The 20,136-nt window shown below is 45.6% G+C and overlaps 1 protein-coding gene across 1 annotated transcript; it reads right to left on the bottom strand.

Annotated features, from left to right (window-relative positions):
- Positions 1 to 1,109: 1,109 nt before the first annotated feature.
- On the bottom strand, positions 1,110 to 15,992 carry myh7ba (myosin, heavy chain 7B, cardiac muscle, beta a; the record flags this gene model as incomplete). Its single annotated transcript, XM_084440985.1, has 41 exons — positions 1,110 to 1,124; positions 1,359 to 1,493; positions 1,638 to 1,733; positions 1,950 to 2,054; positions 2,140 to 2,310; positions 2,438 to 2,563; positions 2,668 to 3,064; positions 3,191 to 3,306; positions 3,392 to 3,516; positions 3,672 to 3,837; positions 3,986 to 4,169; positions 4,348 to 4,544; positions 4,815 to 4,933; positions 5,073 to 5,199; positions 5,342 to 5,731; positions 6,202 to 6,292; positions 6,380 to 6,525; positions 6,602 to 6,778; positions 7,021 to 7,263; positions 7,416 to 7,671; positions 9,033 to 9,169; positions 9,271 to 9,394; positions 9,492 to 9,609; positions 9,716 to 9,803; positions 10,176 to 10,252; positions 10,346 to 10,478; positions 10,648 to 10,827; positions 10,974 to 11,144; positions 11,364 to 11,513; positions 11,940 to 12,058; positions 12,395 to 12,533; positions 12,686 to 12,789; positions 12,887 to 12,985; positions 13,141 to 13,204; positions 13,372 to 13,464; positions 14,227 to 14,323; positions 14,718 to 14,745; positions 14,903 to 15,059; positions 15,262 to 15,405; positions 15,640 to 15,743; positions 15,896 to 15,992. The coding sequence occupies 41 exons, from the start codon at positions 15,990 to 15,992 to the stop codon at positions 1,110 to 1,112; spliced, it is 5,805 nt and encodes a 1,934-aa protein (XP_084297111.1).
- Positions 15,993 to 20,136: the final 4,144 nt, after the last annotated feature.

Consider the following 20,136-nt stretch of genomic DNA (forward strand, 5'->3'; position numbering starts at 1 on the left):
TGGCAGGTTAACTTGTGTATGCTGCCAGACATCTGTATGGATCTTGTCATTACAACCTTGCATGTCTGTAGAGATGCTACTGTCTGCTGAAACCCTTATTGTCACAGCTAATAGCAGACATTTCGTCCACACTCAGTACTATAGACAAGTTAAAGATGAAATGCAGTGTACATTTCTTCTAGAAATATCACTTATCAACCAAAATTGAAAAGATTTTATTTGTAAGAATTACTTTTATGCAAGCCTCAACTGTGTCATCAGTCAGGTCAGGGTCTGACTTGATATTTGTGTTTGCTAATATAAAACTTGTTTTAATTTTTACGCTGTAAGCCTTTCAGAGCATCCTGGCCCTCTTGTACCGTCTGGTGCATTAAAAAATTTAAATTTGATTGTAGACCCTCCCACTCGCTTCACATTGGGTACATGATAGGTGGAGAGTGCTTTCTGAAACCACGCCAGGGTAGTGCTCTTTGTTTGACTGCATGTGTGTTTGTGTCGCTGTGATTGACTGAGCATCCACTTGGGATGAAATACTAAAAAGCATTAGTAGTGAGCAACTAGACAGTTAAGCAGCAAGCTTATATCCCTTTGTGAGGGAGTGTTTAGCATTTGCCTTGACATTGAATATTCTGGGGGGAGATCATATGATGCTTGTTTGTCGTTAATGAATACCTATCTATTGAATCATCGACACAGAAGTGTTTAGTGTGTTCTGGACATCAGAAAGATGTGTAACCCTATGTTCTTACCAGACACACAAACATACTAACATCTTTGACATCACGGTTTTTCTATGCTGACTCAGTCCAGTCATCCCTGTACAACCCCGTATGTTTGTTCTTCTAATGTTGGTTTGGAACTTATTATTTAACAAGTCTTGTTTGTGAATTTAATAAAAACAATAATCATACATTCTCACAACTTTCTCTTGAAAGCATTGTCTGTATTTTGAGTGGTTTGAATAATCAGACGTTCTGTGTGTGTTCAAGTATCAAATCAAACTTTATTTGTATAGCGCAAGTAGTCTTTATTTAGTTTCAGATTGGCAGTCACTCATCTGTTGCAGCTGGGAGACTGTTATCTATGGTTACGGGTGGTCGTCCTTGCGACTACTCCTCTGCAAGCTGAAATACACGACAGGCATGTTTATTAGCAACCGGTGATCCAGTTTAGAGCGCAGACCTATTTAGGTCTACTCACGATCGCCAGACATCACATGAAGAGGTTGCATCAGGTCATGAAATCCACTCTCAGAATAGTTGTCGGTGCAAGGCCTGGAGATTATACAATAAATATCTCCAAGGATTCTTTGGCAACTAATTGCTTTGCTATATCAGGTCTGTGTTCGTTGCCCTGACCTTGCCACCTTGGTCGCGCGTGCGGATGCGGAACTTGTTGACCTGCGACTCGGCCATCTCGGCCCTCTCCTCAGCATCGTCAAGCTCATGCTGGACCTTCCTGAACTTGGTCTGGTTGGAGTTAGCCTGTTCGTCCTGCAGGAGAGAGAGAGACAGAGAGAGAGGGGCAGGTTAAGTTACACAGAGATAACTTATTCCATGTCCTAGTTTATTCAGATAAACCCATATTTATCTAGTAATATATGGTGAAAAGGTGAATGCAACCACCCTGGGACTTACCGCCTCTTCTGCCTGTCTCTTGTAGCTCTTGACCTTAGCCTGCAGTTTGTCTATGAGCTCCTGCAGGCGACCTAGGTTCTTCCTGTCCTCCTCGGTCTAGGAAAACAGAAGGGGGCAGCATACTCTCACTACTACAGCGTCTAATACAGTCAACTACCCACACACATCAATTCTGGTCTCCCTATGTATGGAATTAACATAAAAGGAGCAAATTTGCTGAAGTTCACCATATTTTCAGCTGGCTGTGAATAACAGAGAAGGACTGTATAAAAAATACAACAGTTAAGACAGGATGTTTTCGTTTATCAGTACCTGGTAGGTGAGCTCTTTGATCCTCCTCTCGTACTTGCGAACGCCCTTCTGGAACTCCTGGCTCTTTTTTTGCTCAGACTCCAGCTCGCTCTCCAGCTCTCTCACCTGCCAAAGAGAATGAAAACTGGGAACATCATTTTCAGCAAGCAGTATGAAATAGTAATTACGGTGAAAGGCTCTAGGCTCTTACCCTGCTCTCCAGTTTCTGGATCTGCTTCTTGCCGCCCTTGAGGGCGATCTGCTCGGCCTCGTCCAGGCGCATTTGCAGGTCCTTGATGGTCTGCTCCATATTCTTCTTCATCCTCTCCAGGTGGGCACTGGTGTCCTGCTCCTTCTTCAGCTCCTCTGCCATCATGGCCGCCTGCACAATGACAGTGATACAGTTTCAAAATCATGAAACATCACTGTCATCATCACTTGATCAGACATTTATGACCTCAACACTCTACTCAACACTCAGTATCTGTCAAAGTATTATGGCCCCTTACATCAGTAATGGCCTTCTTGGCCTTCTCCTCTGCGTTGCGGCACTCTTGGACAGCCTCGTCCACTTCAGTGGACAGCATGGACAGATCGCTCTCTAGCTTCTTCTTCTGGTTGATCAGCCCTGTGTTCTGGATGAGCGCAGACACAACATTTACTGGCATGTTATCATTTGTGTACAGCAGCACCATACTGTCTGTAGACGTCTCCCCCTGATTCAGATTGAGATGCCTACCTGAGAGTGCAGCAGGTTGACCCTCTCAGAGGACTCCAGCAGCTCGTGCTCTGCCAGTTTGCGAGCGCGGTCGTTCTGCTCCAGCAGCGTGCGCAGCTCCTCCACCTCCGCCGCCAGCAGGTTGTTCCTGCGCTCCGTCACGGCAACCTGCTCCTTCAGCTCCTCGTTCTGGTGCAGCGTGTCATCCAGCTCCAGCTGGCTGTCCTTGAGCTGGACCTGCAGGTGGCGCAGTAGTTTCTGCGACTCGGTGGCCTGCCTGTTGGCGTGGTTCAGCTGCACCTCCATCTCGTTCAGGTCGCCCTCCATCTTCTTCCTCAGGCGGACGGCCTCGTTACGAGACTTGCACTCGGCGTCCAGGGTGGCCTGCATGGACTCAAGCACTCGCTGGTGGTTCCGACTGAGGGAACAAGGAATGGAAGGATGAGAGAAGGCATGGGAAGAAGAAGAAGAAGAAGAAGAAGGAGCGCTAGCAGGAGTTCGGTCTTGATGCTAGAGGGGAAGGCGATATGGTAATGATGCTCACCGAAGGTTGTCGATTTCCTCGTCCTTCTCTGCCAGCTTTCTATCGATGTCGGCCTTGATCTGGTTGAGCTCAAGCTGAATACGAAGAGTCTTACTCTCCTCATGCTCCAGGGTACCCTGAAAGAGAGGGGGAATGCTTCACTAAGAGAACAAAGTCAGTGAGAGAGAAAATACAGAGTGACCATCTTAAATAGGGCTCTACCTCAGCCTCCTCTAGTGCCGCCTGGATCTCACTCTTCTCCAGGTCGAGACCCTTCTTCATCTTCTCCAGCTCATGGATAGTCTTCACTCCCTGGCTGATCTGGTCTGACAGGTCAGCTATCTCCTCTGTAGTAGTGTAGGTAAAGCAGACCATAGTTAAATGTGATAAGCCATATAATGTATTTAAATGCATTTTAAGAAGCATAACTAATAACACAGTAACAATAAAAGTGGATACACTGGAGGACCAATGAAAAAAGTCCCTCTGTGTGGGGTCGTACCCTGGAGGTTCTTGTTCTCCCGCTTAGTGGTCTCTAGATGGTCCAGAGTCTCCTCATAGGAGTTCTTCAGCTTGAAGAGCTCCGTGCTCAAGCCGCGAGACTCCTTCTGGGAGCTCTCCAGCTCTGCCTGGCACTCCTCATACTTCTGCCTCCACTCAGCCAGCACCTGGGTCACCACATCAGCAATACTAAAGCCTAAACTCTAAGCTCAACACCTCAAGATTGAATGAAGATTTTCTTCACACTGCATAGCCCTGGTTTGACGTGTCCATTCGTAACCAGATTGCTGGACCAAATCTAGGCCTCCTGCTCACCTTGTCAAAGTTGCGCTGCTTCTTGTCCAGGGCTGCGGCTGCAGCGTTGGAGCGTTCCAGGTCTATCATCAGGTCCTCGATCTCTGTCTGCAGCCGGTGCTTCGTCTTCTCCAGGGAGGAGCACTTGGCGTTGGACGCCTCCACTGTCTCCTCCGCCTCCTGCAGCCGCGTCACCAGCTTTTTCCTGTTGCACACAGTGAATCAACTGGTGCTACCTCATAGAAATTGTATTGAACACTAGTTTGAAAACATTTGTTCGAATCTTTCTAAAGAAACAAATTATGTTTTGTCTTACTGTACTAACAGTCAGTTAGTAGCACAGTAGCACTAGTACAGAAATCTTTGTAACTACAGTAACTCACTTGGCTTCCTCCAGCTCCTCAGTCCTCTGGATGGCATCAGTTTCATATTTAGTTCTCCACTGGGCCACCTCGGCGTTGGCCTTGGACAGGGCCCTCTGCAGCTCAGACTTGGCCTCCTGCTCCTCCTCATACTGCTCCCTCAGCAGATCACAGTCATGCCTGGAGGACTGTAGAGCGTGGGCCAGGGCGTTCTTCGCCTGGAGATGATAACAGAAGGACTTACTGTGTCACAGGGTGAAGTTGGTCTTATTTTCAGGACACAGCTGGTGATCAACATGAGTCAGGTGTGTTGAGGGGAGGGGGGGGGGTATTGTTAGTAAACAGCCCATTGGTTCCTCTGTCCCAGAGATGAACAATTAAGCACAAACAATACTGTAAGCAACTGAAATCATTTCAAACAGTATTACGACCCAGGTCTGATCTGGAGTATATGGACGTTGTGGAGAAGCCACGGCTGCCTGACCTACCTTGCTCTCCTCATCCAGCTGCTTCTTGAGCTCCTCAGTGTTCTGACTGAAGGAGTTCTTGACACGCTGGAGCTGGGTGACCAGGGCTTCCCTCTCCTCCAGCTTCCTGCCCTGCTCGGCTGCACAGGGAAAGGGCAGAGTCAGACAAGTGTCATGGGTCATGGGCAGCATGTACGTCTGTGCTTACACATCTGCTGTGTCTATAATGTTAATGTGGGATAATGTTACTAAAGGCTGGAGGTGTACGGATGCCCTCACCACACTCTGCCTGAGCGCGGGCTCTCTGGGTGTTGGTTTCGTTTAGCTGCCTCTGGAGCTCCTCCACCCTGGCTTTGGCCTCGTTCATTTGGTCCTCATAGAGCCTGCACATCTTCTCTGAGTTAGCCTGGGGACAGGGGAGGGATAGGTGGTCAGAGAGCAACCTCAAACACACGACAATTCATAGACAAAGTGTTTTCTTTGTTTCACAACAGGTGTGTGTGTGTGTGTGTGTGTGTGTGTGTGTGTGTGCGCGCTAATCTCTTCACCTTGCTCTTGGAGAGCTGCTCCACGGCGGAGGCCAGGTCATCAGCCTCCATCTTGGCCTCGCTCCTCTCCTTCTCCAGCTTCTGTTTGATGCGCTGCAGGCTGTCGATCTGCTCGCCCAGCTCCGCCACGCTGTCGGCGTGCTTCTTCCGCAGGGTGGCGGTCGTGGCCTCGTGGTGCAGCATGGACTCCTCCAGGTCCCGCCGCAGCTTCAGGAAGTCCGCCTCCCGCTTCTTGTTCATCTCGATCTGGGCGGAGGTGGCGCCGCCCGCCTCCTCCAGTCGCTCGCTCAGCTCCTCCAGCTCCCTCGCCACGTCGCCTCGCTGCTTCTCCACCTTGGCCCTGGATGCACGATCGGACTCCAGCTCTTCCTCCAGCTCCTCGATACGAGCCTGGTGGGGGAGGACGGTGCGAAGATACGATTAATCTAGCTGGCATTATTGATCATGTTCATCTAGCAGGTATCATTGGTCATGTTCATCTAGCAGGTGTCATTGCTCATGTTCATCTAGCAGGTGTCATTGCTCATGTTCATCTAGCAGGTGTCATTGGTCATGTTCATCTAGCAGGTGTCATTGATCATGTTCATCTAGCAGGTGTCATTGGTCATGTTCATCTAGCAGGTGTCATTGCTCATGTTCATCTAGCAGGTGTCATTGGTCATGTTCATCTAACAGTTATCATTGTAGCCAAAGACCAGCGGTCACGTGTTAACACCGCTTTAGCAAGCTATGCCACTGAAAACTGAGTTCAATTCTAATGTGTTACATTAACATTCAATTCTCAAGTATGTTGGCAGTTTATAGATGTAGAGATGATGACATCCTGTTTCACAAGTCATTGTTGTGCTTTCCGTTCATACCTGTAACTCCTTTATCGTTTTCTGGAGCTGCAGGACCAAGGCTTGTTCGTCCTCAATTTTGGTGGTGATTTGGTTCATTTCAAAGTCTTTTCTGAATAAAGAAAATGTTTTTAATTCTTGCTCACTTGTTTGCTAAAGTGAAAGTGGTTTAGTCTTTTATACTGCATATTTTACTCACTTTTTCAGTTTCTCATCGAGTTGCTGCTTGTCATTCTCCAGGTCCATCAGAGACTCCATTGAGAGCTTGAGGTCCCCCTCTAACTTACGCTTGACTCGTTCCAAGTCCATACGTAACTTCCTCTCTTGCTCCAGAGAGCCCTCCAACTGTTTTGGATGGGGGAGGAGTGTCACTCTAGGTCCTCAATGTATGAATACTTCTGACAGATGTTAGTCAACTTACATCGTCAACTTGCTGCTCCAGCTTGGCTTTGGCCTTGGTCAGAGTGTTGACCTTGTCCTCCTCAGCCTGCAGGTCATCCAGTGTCTGCTGGTGGGCCTCCTGCAGGGCCTTCTTCTCCTTGGTCAGCTTCAGGATGGTCTCATCCAGAGCTGCCATCTCCTCAATCAGATTCTTCACCTGGAGAAGAGAGAAAAGGAGGAATATTATTCACATATGCACTCCTTCCCATGTTTGTCAATTAGTGAGATGTGCCTGGGTCATGCTCGTCAAGACGTTTCAGCGCATGAGGAGCAAAGCAACAACTATATTCCATTACTTATATACATTTAGATAGAATAATGTGACCCAGCGTGTGATGTACAGTATATGGCCCCAGGGTGAGTGTAACACTGCTCTCTGAGCGTCATGGCTTCTCTCACCTTGTTCTCGGTGGCATGTCTCTCCTTCTCCACCTTGGCCAGGGTGATCTCCAAGTCGTCGATGTCTTTCTTGAGCTCAGCACACTCGTCCTCCAGCTTGCGTTTCTTGGCAAGCACTCCGGCGTTCATCTCCTCCTCGTCCTCCAGCCTCTCCACCATCTCCTTCACCCTGGCCTCCAGCTGGATCTTAGTCTTGATGAGCAGGTCACAGCGATCCTCAGCATCCGCCAGGTTATCCTGCTCCTGGTTGGAGAGAGGGAGGGAGAGATGGGGTGTGAATGGACTATATGGAGAAGACTATTGACAGATTATGTGGCAGGTTTGTGTGCTGACACATTGTTATAGTGAGAGATGAATTACAAAGGGTCATCCGCCATTGGAAAGGAAGTACTTACAGCCTGCAACTGCAGAGAGAGGTCATTCTTCTCTTGGATCAGGCTGACCTGCTTCTCCTCCAGCTCTTTACGTTTGGCCTCAGACTTCTCCAGAGCCTCCTTCAACTTGGCAAACTCTTCCTTCAGAAGGGCCATCTCCTTCTCTGTGGCAGCACTCTTCAGCAGGGGCTTGATCTTGAAGAAGAGCCTCATCCATGGCCAGTGCTTCACAGTGTTGAAGGCTCGGATGTTCCACTGGATGATCATCAGAGCCTCCCTGGGACAAGGAAGAGAGAGGAGGACCACATTAAACGGTGCACAAATCAGAGCAACAAGACATCTAACCTGAGCTGTGGGGAGCAGATGGTAAGATCCCTTTCTTTTCAGCCACCCTCCCTTGGGTGTACATGTTTTGTATGAAATCTTGTCACTGTCACATCTTGGGTGAAATATAACTACCAGCTAAACAACACAATACGATGCTAAATATGTAACTGGAGCCCTTTTGCAGATTGGTCAAGGACTTCCTATGAGTGTGAGGGCCATGGACATGTCAGGAGTGTAGGGGGTAAGAGGGTGAATGGGGGTGTGGCGGCTGTGGTACTAGTCTGATTGCATTTCTGGCATGACTCCGTGCTCGATGCCCCGCAAAAGGTGAGTGGCTCCATGTTTATTTAGAAACCAAAGCCCTCTGTCAAACGGCAGGCTTTAATCCACTGTCACCCGCCACATATCCCATCAATGTGCTCAGTTAGAAATACAGGCGCCTGGGACAAAAGGGGCCGCGGGGCACGGGGTGGCGGGCTGTATTTTTAGGAAGGGCCCAAGCAGCTGCCACTTGACACATGTCACCACCTGGCTGGATGGACACCGTCAGCATTGTTTAATTTAGGGAGAGTGGATAAGGGGAAAAGGCCAGGGACTAGTGTGTGTGTGTGTGTGTGTGTGTGTGTGTGTGTGTGTGTGTGTGTGTGTGTGTGTGTGTGTGTGTGTGTGTGTGTGAGGGTAGAGGAATGGGGTCCTTATTACCAATGAGCCCACACACATGCATGGCAACCATACATGGACAAGCACACGCCTCACACACGCCGATAACACTGCCCTTGAATGCCGAGCATACTTGACCAAGGGAGTGTATGCTAAGGTATAATATATCACAAGCCGAGAGGGTTCAGCTGGTCAAGTTGCTATTGAACCTGTTGGCGGAAGCAACTGTTTCCTTTGTATTCATGTCTTAATCAGAAATTCTGAAATCTTGATTGTTCAGTAACACGACAATAGATACACAATATTTACTTTAGCACTGAACAAAACCTGCTATAGGGTCATTTTTGCTTTAGTGTACTTTTTAAACTACATACACCTTTCAATTTCTCTAAATCCTCATTCACTTTCTTGGTAGAATTTTACCTCAACACTAACCCTCCCCAATGTTGCCAGCTGGCATCTTTTGGAACTTCCACATTTTCTCCATTGAAACACACTCTACCCAACCAAAGAGTGCCACCGGATTCCAGCAGGAAAAGCAAAAATAGCCCTATAGCAGGTTTTTTTCACTGTGACAACTGTCAAACTTCATAAATGTCATGAATGTTCTCATTGGGATTTTGAAATGAGGAATGCAGTCTAGTCTCTTACTTCCTCTCGATCATCCTCTGGAGCTCCATTCTCATGATCTTGCCACGGCTGATGGCCTGCAGCAAGGTCAGGACTTTAGCCAGACGTCCGTCCCTCATCTCCTCCAGGTAGCCCAGCAGACCGGTTTTAAAGAACACCTACAGGAGGAACATCCACAGCCAGAGAGTCAGAGAGAGAGACTGCTGGAACTACCACAAGGGTTCACTATCTATAGGTATGGAAAATAGTGAATACACACCTTGGTGTGGCCAAATTTATATTGATTGTGGTCAATATCCAGAGAGCCTAGTAGTTTCTCTGCCGCCTTCCTGCTGTCCACAAACTTATCATCAGGGATGGCTTGTGGGTTCAGGATGCGATAGCTGTGAAGGTAAAATGTTTTATTACAAATACAAGTGAGTGAGTGGGTGAGTGAGGTTGCATGCATTTGGTGTAAGGATTGAAGGTTCTCCAGCTCACCGCTGCTTGAACTCGGCGTAGAGGATGCGGTTAGGGTATCCCTTCCTGCAGATTCGGATGCCCTCCAGCACACCGTTACAACGGAGCTGGTGCAGCACCATGAAAGCATCCATGATCCCTGCACAGGATGGGTGGGAAGGGGAGGCTTATCTACTGTATCTGGGTGGTCTGTTAAACAGCCGATGTGCCATGTTGTGGTACAGGTGCACAGTACTGTGTCGTACCTGGAGTCTTGGTATCGTTGGGGATGATGCAGCGGACAAAGTGCGGCTGAGTGCTGCGGAGGTTTGTCATCAGCTTGTTCAGATTCTCCTGCAGGCATGACGGATAGACAGAGAGCTCTGTGTTAAAGAGAGTGCCTTTGACCACTATAAGCACATCTTTAAAGATAGCTACGCAAGAACCCAATGCAGTTCATGAAAATCAACGCTCCCTCACTCCTCATGATGGTACTCTTCCATGGTCCTCTGCGATGATAAGAGGCTGAATTGTGAATTATGAGTAAGGAGCCAGCACAGACTTAAAGTGATGTTCATGTGATCAGTTCCCTAAACATCACTGCAAGTCTTAACTGCCTCCCTCTCGGCACTGGGGAGGTGATGTCTCAAATAAAGATACCGCTTTAACGCTTCATTAGCGATACCTTTCTGGATGATTGTGTAAGGACTGAGGTGTCTCTCTCACCTTATGAAGCTGGGACACAGTCTGGAAGGAAGCTGCCTTCTTCCTTTTCTCCTTGCCGCCAGTCTTGATGTCAGCTGCTGCACGGTAACCAGTATATTGATCAAAGGGGTGACCGTTTTGGTAAAATCAGTGTTTGAGCTTGCTTGTTGCTGGTTCCCTGTCTATGGTACCTGAGTCAGAGCCAATGTAGTTCTCATACAGCGAGGCTAGCAGCTTGTTGGAGGACTTCTGAAAGCAGACCACCACCGTCTCATTCAGGGGGTCTTTGTTTTTATCCAGCCAGCCAATGATGTTGTATGGTACCTGGTATGACAGGGATTAGGATATGGCATCATCATCTTTGTCGTCGTCGTCATCATCATCATCGTCGTCATCATCATCATCATCATGAACATCTAAGATTATGACATTATCTGATACAATGACAACACTGTCTATGTCGTAGGCTGGACGTCAGTGAAAACAGACGTACCACTCCGGCGTAGTGCATCAGCTCAAAGTGGGGCTCGTACTTGCGCTTCTTATCCGGCCGCGGCTTCTGGAAGTTAGGTGATTTGCCGATGTGGTTGTCATACATCTTGGCCTTGAAGCTGCTATCGGTGGCCTTGGGGAACATGCACTCCTCTTCAAGGATCGACATGATCCCCAGGGGCTGAAGGAAGACGGGTAAACATTAAATTATAAACCCTTCATGGCTGAACACACTAAAATAGTCTTTAATGGCCAGTATATTTAATCAAATAAAAATGTAATTATTGTCTAAAAATCATTATGGAATATAATAGGAACTCTCCATACTTTTTCTATGAGGTCGATGCAAGCCTGAAGGTCGAGTCCAAAGTCAATGAAGGTCCAGTCGATGCCCTCTCTCTTGTATTCCTCTTGCTCCAGGATGAACATGTGGTGGTTGAAAAACTGTTGCAGTTTCTCATTGGTGAAGTTGATGCACAGCTGTTCAAAGCTGTTGAGCTGCAATGAAAGAGGGACAGATGTTGGGAAAACGCAGAAGAGAGTAGAATACATGGCCAACATTGTAAGAATGTAATGTCTGAATTACCTAATCGGCTCAAATCGGCAAACACAACAGCACATGACGATATAAAGCCGACAACTGAATAATGTCTAGAAATTGGCTGGTTCAAGCTAAGTAAAATCATTGTGTGGCAATTGTATTAAAGATAGACCTACATCAAAGATCTCGAAGCCGGCGATGTCCAGGACTCCTATGAAGAACTGTCGAGGTAGAGAGGTGTACAGGGTCCTGTTGATGCGTCCCACCAGCCATTTGAACATACGGTCGTAAGTGGCTTTGGCCAGAGCTCCGACGGCAAAGTTAACCTGCAGCACCCACGCATCCCCGCACACACACACACACATACACACACACACACACACACACACACACACACAAGGGAACACAGCTGTCATTCACAAAGATAGCCACTGTTGCTTGGATACCAGATTCTGGAATCAGTGGGGGGAGTCAGTGGAGTGTATTGATCGATGGAGGATTAAGAAACTGTCAATTGTCTGCATGCTAACCACTGGGTAAAATTAGCACCATGCAAGACGCCTATCAATAAAGATTTTTTGTAATGTAGCCTAAGAAATGAACAAACTATATATACGATTGCTGACAAAACAGGATCCATTATTTTTTTGTCATTGAAAATAATTTCTAATTAGCTAATAAAAAAAAAAAAGATTGTTAAAGAGATGACCGTTGTGCGTTATTACACATTCATTGTGTCGGTGAAAACTCACCTGTTCGACGTTTTGCCCTTTCACAACATACTCGTTCCCCACCTTCACCCTGGGGTGCAGAAGACCTTTGATGAGGTCAGCTGAGCTAACCCCCATCAGGTAGGAGGCTTTGTCAGCACCTGGACAAAAAAAAAAAAAATAATGCACATGAGATTAAGATGATGATACACACATAAAAATATATTAATCGTGAAGGTATTATGATCATAATAAGTAAACTTCATATATCATCTATCTATACTGTGCAATAGGTTTGTGCCCATTTCGGATTAAGTCCTGATTGTCTCTTGACTTTTCCTAAAGATAACTGGCATATGTCACGTTCAACCACTGTGTTATTCTAATTGCAAATAAATATTGTAAATAAGTCTAAGCTTATTTATTTTGTGTTTTGGAGCAAAAGGAGATGATATTGTGAGTTTGTATTTTAAAAGTCTCATATTACCACTGCTTACTTTCAGTGCCATCAGTCTCTGCCTGCTCCTCACGCTGCTTCAGCTTGAACTTCATGTTGCCAAAATGCATAATGGCCCCCACTATTTTATAGCATCCGTACTTCTCCTCAGGACTAAACCCCAGGATGTCCATGGCATGCTGCAAAGGGAAGGGAGCCCAGGGAAGTGACATCGCTACTCCCATAATCATCTTCATTTGATTTTTATTTTGTGGGGGGGGGTCTACAGATGCTAATCAGATACTGTTCAAATTAAATGTTGTCATGTCCTGAGCAGAGGAAGAGCTCTTACGTCAGTGGCCATCAGCTCCTGTCCGTCGTCCATGTTTTCCACAGTGGTCACCCCCTGTGAGCAGAAGTGGTAGTCGTAGGGGTTGGAGGAAACTAGCAGCATGTCTGGGGAGGAGACAGAAGAATGGGTACTCTCTCTAAGGCCATGAAGATCCCATGTAGCTGAAAACCGCTCTGTCGTGACCGGTAGATCTTCCCTTACCTAGAAGTTCCGGTTTCTTCTGGGACATGATCTGGTAGTAAATATGGTAGCTCCTCTCTCCAGGCTGCTGAAATATCACCCTGGATTTTTCCAGAAGATCTAAATTAAGGGGCAACAGGTAATAAATTATTTACACACATGCATATATTACTAGATCTCAGAATCTCTGGATCACTGAAACACTAAAAATGTGGGACTGTCATACATTGGTGTTAGTTAACTCGTCCCATCATGCCCTTGTTCTGTACACTCACATATGTCAATGTCTGCAGAGGCTAGTTTCCCTGTGGGCCCAAAGTGGATCCTAATGAACTTGCCCTGTTGGAGAGGCACATAAAATAAGCCTCAAATATATAGACACAGAGATATAGATGCATAATATGGCTATAATGTTGGAGTACCACAAACTAGTATCAGCAATCATACTCCCTCATCATATTCCTTCACTAGAGGATATATACACACTGCACTGTAGAAATACTCACAAAGCGGGAGGAGTTGTCGTTCCTCAGAGTTTTGGCGTTGCCAAACGCCTCCATGGCAGGATTTGCCTCAATGATCTGGTCCTCCAAGGTGCCCTAGCAGAGTGTCAAGACAAGACTATTACGGTCCAGTCCAGGAGATCATTCTTTGGAACTACACAAGTGCTTAGAACTGAATGTCAATATAAAGTTATTGCTGTGATCAAGGCCCAAAAGATAAAATTAATTATTTAAATTGAGTAGTCAAACAACACTTTTGAATTTGTTTTCATGACACCTTGCTAAGAGAGAAAAGGTTAAAGCATAAATATGACTTTCCTTTGTTTCTTGCGAATACTATAAACACACATGAAATATAGATATACTTCTATAGAATTTCTAGACTGATACACAACTTAATGATGAACACTGAACACCTTGTTTTACTCTTAAGTACATAAAGCCAGTTGGTATGTAGGAAATGTGAGGCATATATGGGAGCAACAGGGAAGAAAAATGGATATCGACCAAAAAAGGAAAACAAAAGATCAAGAATGGATTGGATTGGAAAGAAAATCAAAACAGAGCTATTGTTAATAAGATTTCAAAAAAGGAGGATATGTATCAGGAAAAATTAGGAGAAAATGATTCAAAAATGAAGGGAACATAGTCAAAGAAGAGGGCTTCACAAGACAGATGAGGGAAGACATGAAACAATAAGAATGCAAATAAAATGACCACATTCCCGTAATGAAAGCATGTGGACGTGGATGTTTTAATGGGGAAACACCAAGGGGGTCCAATGACCCAAAAAAAATACCCAAAAGATTTTGAAAGATGGGAGGGGAACAAAATTCAGTTATGCCATATTGGCCTTACTCCTTTTTTGGCAGATGCCTCCCCAAGAGCTGCTACAATGGCAAAATACTGAATGACACGTTTCGTGTTGACAGTTTTGCCAGCACCGGATTCTCCGCTATAGCCGTATGGAAAAAGTATATGTGAGAAAAGTTTGCATAGAGCAGATCAAAAATGCACAAATCAAGAATTTACATTGTATGTTGCAGTCTAGCACTTCATGAAACCAAAACCAAAAACCATAAAACACAAAAGTCAAAAACACCAAAAGTCAAACTCTTCATTTAGCGTCTTGGTGTAAAATGCATACAAAAAATACAATTATTATTTGGAACAAAAAAAAAACAACGACATCAAGTGGTTGTGTTTGGATGGACTACAATACTGTATGATTGCTCATACAGTGAAAAGACATCAAAATCAATGTCCCATACACAACATACACTAACATGTTAAATGTCTGTAGGATTGTTGAGCTTGTCGGAAAACTCTTTAATGTGGATTTGACTTACGTGATGAGCATGGACTGATTCTCACGGTCTGAAAGGCAGTAAAGAATGGTATTTTTAAATCACTTTATCTTATTAGTAAATTGTGTGTGTGTGTGTGTGTGTGTGTGTGTGTGTGTGTGTGTGTGTGTGTGTGTGTGTGTGTGTGTGTGTGTGCGCGCGCGCATGCGTGTGTGTGTGTCACTTACTTCGCAGCATGTCATTGTAGGTATTGTCTGCGATGGAGTAGATGTGGGGCGGGGACTCGGAGCGGCGTTTGCCTTTGTAGGCAAGAACCACAGGGGCGGTGTAGACAGGCAGCCATTTGTATGGGTTCACTGTCACACAGAACAACCCAGAGTATGTCTGCGTAGAGAGAGATCAACAGCATGCATGGTATAATACCTGAACAACTGTTTTAACTGGCATAGTGACACAGTTATCCCCATTTTTACTAACATGTGCTGCAGCAAAAGGGATGCACTGACAGAGATTGTTCTAGCAGTCACTAATCCATCCCAGTATGGGCTTGGGAAAGTCCCATCACTCTCACTGCGTGCTCACTCACATAGATCATCCAGGCGGCGTAGCGCTTGCGTAGGTTATAGAGCACAGAGGCCTCGTTGAGGTGTGTCAGCATGGCCATGTCCTCAATCATTTCAAACTTTGGAGGATTCATCTGCTGGATGTCATTCTCCTTCACCGTTAAAGTCTGTTGAGATGGACAGAGGAGGTAGAGGTGAAACAGGGTGAAACCAGGGACCTGTCTGTTTAATAACTTACAATAAAAAAAATAGCAATGTGACCTTTCAAAATGTATAATGTATGTGTATAATGTATAACACTGCATAATTACCACTGGTTGCATGCAAATAAGGATAGATAGGCCTACTCGAGTAATGTAATTGTTATAACTTGTAAGTAGAGCATTCAGTGGACCACTCACCTTCTTATCTTTGGTCTCAACGATGACTTTGTCTCCATCGAATTCCTTGATCTCAATTTCGATATAAGCCTCTTTTTCGTCTGGAATCCATGCTCGCTTTTTACCTGACAAGAACAACCAAGACGGACAAATGTCGATTCAAGGCCCCCGGGTATGATTGGTATGTGCCTTGGTATATGCCTTGTCAACCATAGCGTTACAGCAAAAATATTTTGATACACAAACAAACAACAAAAAGCAGATACGCTTTGAGTACCATCATAGGTTGCGATCTGCGAAGCCAGCAACTCCATGTCCGTTTTGCGTAAAAAAGGTCCAGCTGCCCCGAAATCTTGCATATCAAAGCGGGACATGGTGGCAACTCCTGTGGCCGACTGAGCTCCCGACGACGCACCAACAAGACAGGTGACTTCTCAATCTCCTTAGGTAGAGCACAAACAAGGCACTTTCAGTATTTTTTTGTGAACCACAAAATATGACTTATATGATTTCATAAACAAATTAGTTGCGGCTATGTGACAGATCGGCGTGTGCGTAATTATTCGCGCGTAAAAGTGCGCAAATCCATTTCCCCCATTGAATGGAAAATATTCAAACTTATAGGAATTTCAGAATATGGAAGTTTCAACAGAAGTAGCGTAAACTACTGAATGACAAAAACTGTCATGGTAGGCTATGGCACCCATGGGTAAGATGCGTAATGCTACAACCAAAAACTAAGATAAGAGAAGTTGTTAACTGACCTCAGGGAGCACGGGATAGTCCGTCGTAGAGGTGTGTCCCCTTTTTATTGTCTTGCTCAAGGTCACGGCCAGGGAAGATTTGTCCCTAATTAGCATATGCCACCTCCTCCGCCGTCTATTGGTTGTGGCCGCGTGTCTCAATTGACACAAAAGGAAAGCAACGTTTTTATCATTGCGCTAACTCAAGCCGGCTATTTTTATAACCCTGTTATTTTATGTAGTGTAGGCCTACTCACAGAGAGGGAGTGAGAGGGAATCGCATTGGACGGAGCGTCACTTTAGGAACTATGCTGTCATTGCTGTGGAACCCCTAGTTCAAAGCCATATTATCATGATGATGGGTGAATTACTTTTAGACCACAGAACTCTGGATTTATGTTGACCATGGAATTATATTTCAGGCGAATTTAAAGCTCATTCTAAAATGAAATTGGTGATTTATCGACCTGGACAGTTCAGTCTAATCAAAGAAAATAAATAACTCATCGGCATGACGACCAGATAGATGCATTTATGTTTGCTCGGCTGGTGCCCTTTCTGTCCTTGGAGATAGAAATTGTCTTTAATAATAAAAAGTTACTTTTTTCATGCAACAATCGTACTACATATGATAACAGCACACACATTGTATATATAAAACATCGCACATACATGACACTACACACTGTACTCTCACCATACGCCATTCTGTATATGCTGTGTAGGCTATTGTGCATTGTACTCTTGCTTTTTTGATATATTGTATTTTGTATTTGCACTGTCCTGTCTTTGCACTGTCCTGTCCTGCACTCTAATGTCGTTTCCATCGACCAGTATGTGAATAAACCATATAGGCCTACATGGAAATAAACTGATGTTGAATTTTGAGTCCGTCTGCAATCATCCTGAAAAGTACAGTCCTACACAGCTACTCGAAGTGACTGAGATGCCCATGAGCTCATCATGCTGCTGTCCCCTTAGTAATTACACAGCGGCTTTTTTGTTGTTGAGTGCCAACAGGGGTGTCAGCCATTGTGTATGGCCACAGAGGATGCAACCTTAGAAGAGATTATTTCAGGAGCCCCCTCTGTGTGACATTAAACATGGCACTATAAATACATGAAGCAATATTAATAGAGAGAAACACTCTTAGTTTGAACATGGCGGATCAGCTCTCAACATCTTGTGAGATTTCAGTAGCTTGTGATGTGAGGCTCAAAACATAACCTGTCAATAAGATTGTTAACATCTTATTGATTCATAGCTCTTCATAATTCATATGTCGAAAGGAGATCTCTGTCGTGCTAAATGTGAAAAGGGAGTGATTGGTACACTTAGTATACATCGCTAAACATCATTGATATAATTTTGTCTCTGTAGTAATTCTGGCATGGACACACATTAGACTGTGCCTCTTAAATTCTGGCCCCAGTGGATCTGACCTTCAGTGCAGAAGGGGAGCTGTGTGCCTGGTATGAGAGCAGGGTGAGAGTGCAGGAGGGAGGGGGGTCCGGAGTCTCCCAGAATAGACAAAGCCCAGCATTCCTGATTGAGAGATTGACTGTTGGGAAGGTCTATTGTTAAAGAGGCATTATAGGTTAGAGCGCTGTTGAGTCCCTTGTGCTGTGTGCTGTCCCTGCAGGATGGAGGTTTGGAAATATGACTATAGTTTTCTATTAGCTTTAACTAAGCAATGGCCAGGCCAAGCACTCTTGTTGATTTTTGAGGGCACTGTGTTCCGTAGAGAGTATTGGGGATAGGAGACAACAACCTCCGAAATGGGCAGCATCCTAGTGTAGAGACGGAGTAGCCATCTTTGTTGACGGCGCTATCTCCTGCCATGGCAGGCTAAGAGGTGTTGCCGACGGCTGAAACTTTCTCGGGCATCACTTAGATAGAGCAGGCTGGAGCTATTCTGGGACAAGGGGCACTTTAGAGTAGTGGGAGCTGTGTTATGTACTGTGTCACTTGCTTTGCCGTTAAAAAAGCGGACATACCGATAACACATGAGGAGAGGAGATGAATCCCAAAGTCCCCGGTGGTGCTTTAAAATAAATATATGTACTGTAGCAGGGTCCCCCAGCACGTCTTCCTGCACTGCAACACTGCAGCCCTCGGCAACAGCTGACTTCCCCAAGCAGGAGCTCCCCTTACCTCCTGGACATTCTCCACCAAAATCATTTGGAGCTTAATGGAGCCAATGCCCTTTTAAACACTTATGTTTTGATTATTACTCATTTGTGAGGCATATAGAGTTGCCTTATCATATGACCAGCCCCGAATAAACTTACAAGACCCCAGTCATAAAGCTACGCTGATGGTTCGAAAAACATTGGGCCATTCAGTCACAGGGTTTGCTTTAGTGTGAATTTGAGGGCCAGTAGTCATTTGGGATATGAAAACAAGACCTGAATCCTTCTGTAGGAATCAGCGATGAGATTCACTAGGAGGGGGGGTGTCACAGTTGTTTTAGATCGTCATGCACTGAATGCCTGCAGGCTTAGACAGAGAGATAGAGAAACACTGAGATTTATGAGCATCCACACCATTAACAGAGTTACACATTACTGTATGTCTCTCTCTCTGTCTTTTCTTTATATACACTTACAAAGACCTGATAATCCAGCCCATTACTATCACTCTTTTCTATTTACTTACCCTTATGACAGAAAAATTACTAAATACACTCCATGAGCCTATTCAAATCAATATAATCGCCCTGTGATTGCACACAATACCGAGCAGCAACTGTGAAGGATCAGGCCTTAGCCAGACACCTCATCAGAGAGCAGACAGGGCGACGCGTGGCACGAACACAGGCTCAATCACTCAGCCACTCAGTTCAATGTGAGATCCATGACCCGTCCCGGCCGACCACTAGCCCACATACGCAACAATAACATGAGCTAATCAGTCTTTTAGCAGCCCGTTTGGGTGAGATAGCTCAGCTATTACCCCTGGCTCCGGACAATGGTCTGTCTTTCATTGTGCTAAAGTCTTGGTCGGTGTCTGTGGGCCGGCCCTGCCCAGAGTATGTATGTAGCCCTCAGCTGTCTTTCTATTTCCAGAGCATGCAGGCATACCATAGCCCTGCCGCTCTATCAGAGACAATGGGCGTGCTGCCTTATCCAAACACAGGCCCGCAGACAATCTGACGCACTCCAGGATCCCCCTGAGAGCCCTGTTCAAGCCCCCCCCCCCCCCCCCTCCACCCTCAAGCACTGACCAGAGAAGAGAGGTTAACAAGGCAGCGCAAACACTTCACTGACAATATCACACAGGAGCTGTGGGCTTTTCACAGGACATTTATGATAAACTAAGAATGGAGGAAGGAAGGATTTGCAAGTTTTCTTGTGTATTCTCTGAAAAATGTTTGAGAACAGAATTCATAACATGCCATGTGAGAGAGAAGCCCAAAGCTGTGGCCCTTGGCTTCAGTTGTTCAGCATTGTACTTTAAATAGATTTGGGAGGCTGTTTGTCTGGCTGCCGACCTACATCGAGTGACCTACAGCAGCATCACATTGTCAGGGCAGACATTTATCTACCTAATTGACAAACATTACTTCTGGGCCCCACCAAAGTCCTTCTAACAGGCCCTGGGGTACAGGTGGCTTTTCTTAGGCTGCTGACAGTGATTTGTGTGGTGCAGGGCGAGAGGTTATGCCTTCGGTGGCGTTCATGTGTGTGCGTGTCGGTGTGTGTGTGCGTGTTTGTTAGCTGGATTAAGCAAAAACTGCTGGCCCGATTTTCACAAAATTCAGTGGAAGGGTGTA

Source organism: Borostomias antarcticus (assembly GCF_949987555.1).
Source record: "Borostomias antarcticus genome assembly, chromosome: 7".
Taxonomy (NCBI): domain Eukaryota; kingdom Metazoa; phylum Chordata; class Actinopteri; order Stomiiformes; family Stomiidae; genus Borostomias; species Borostomias antarcticus.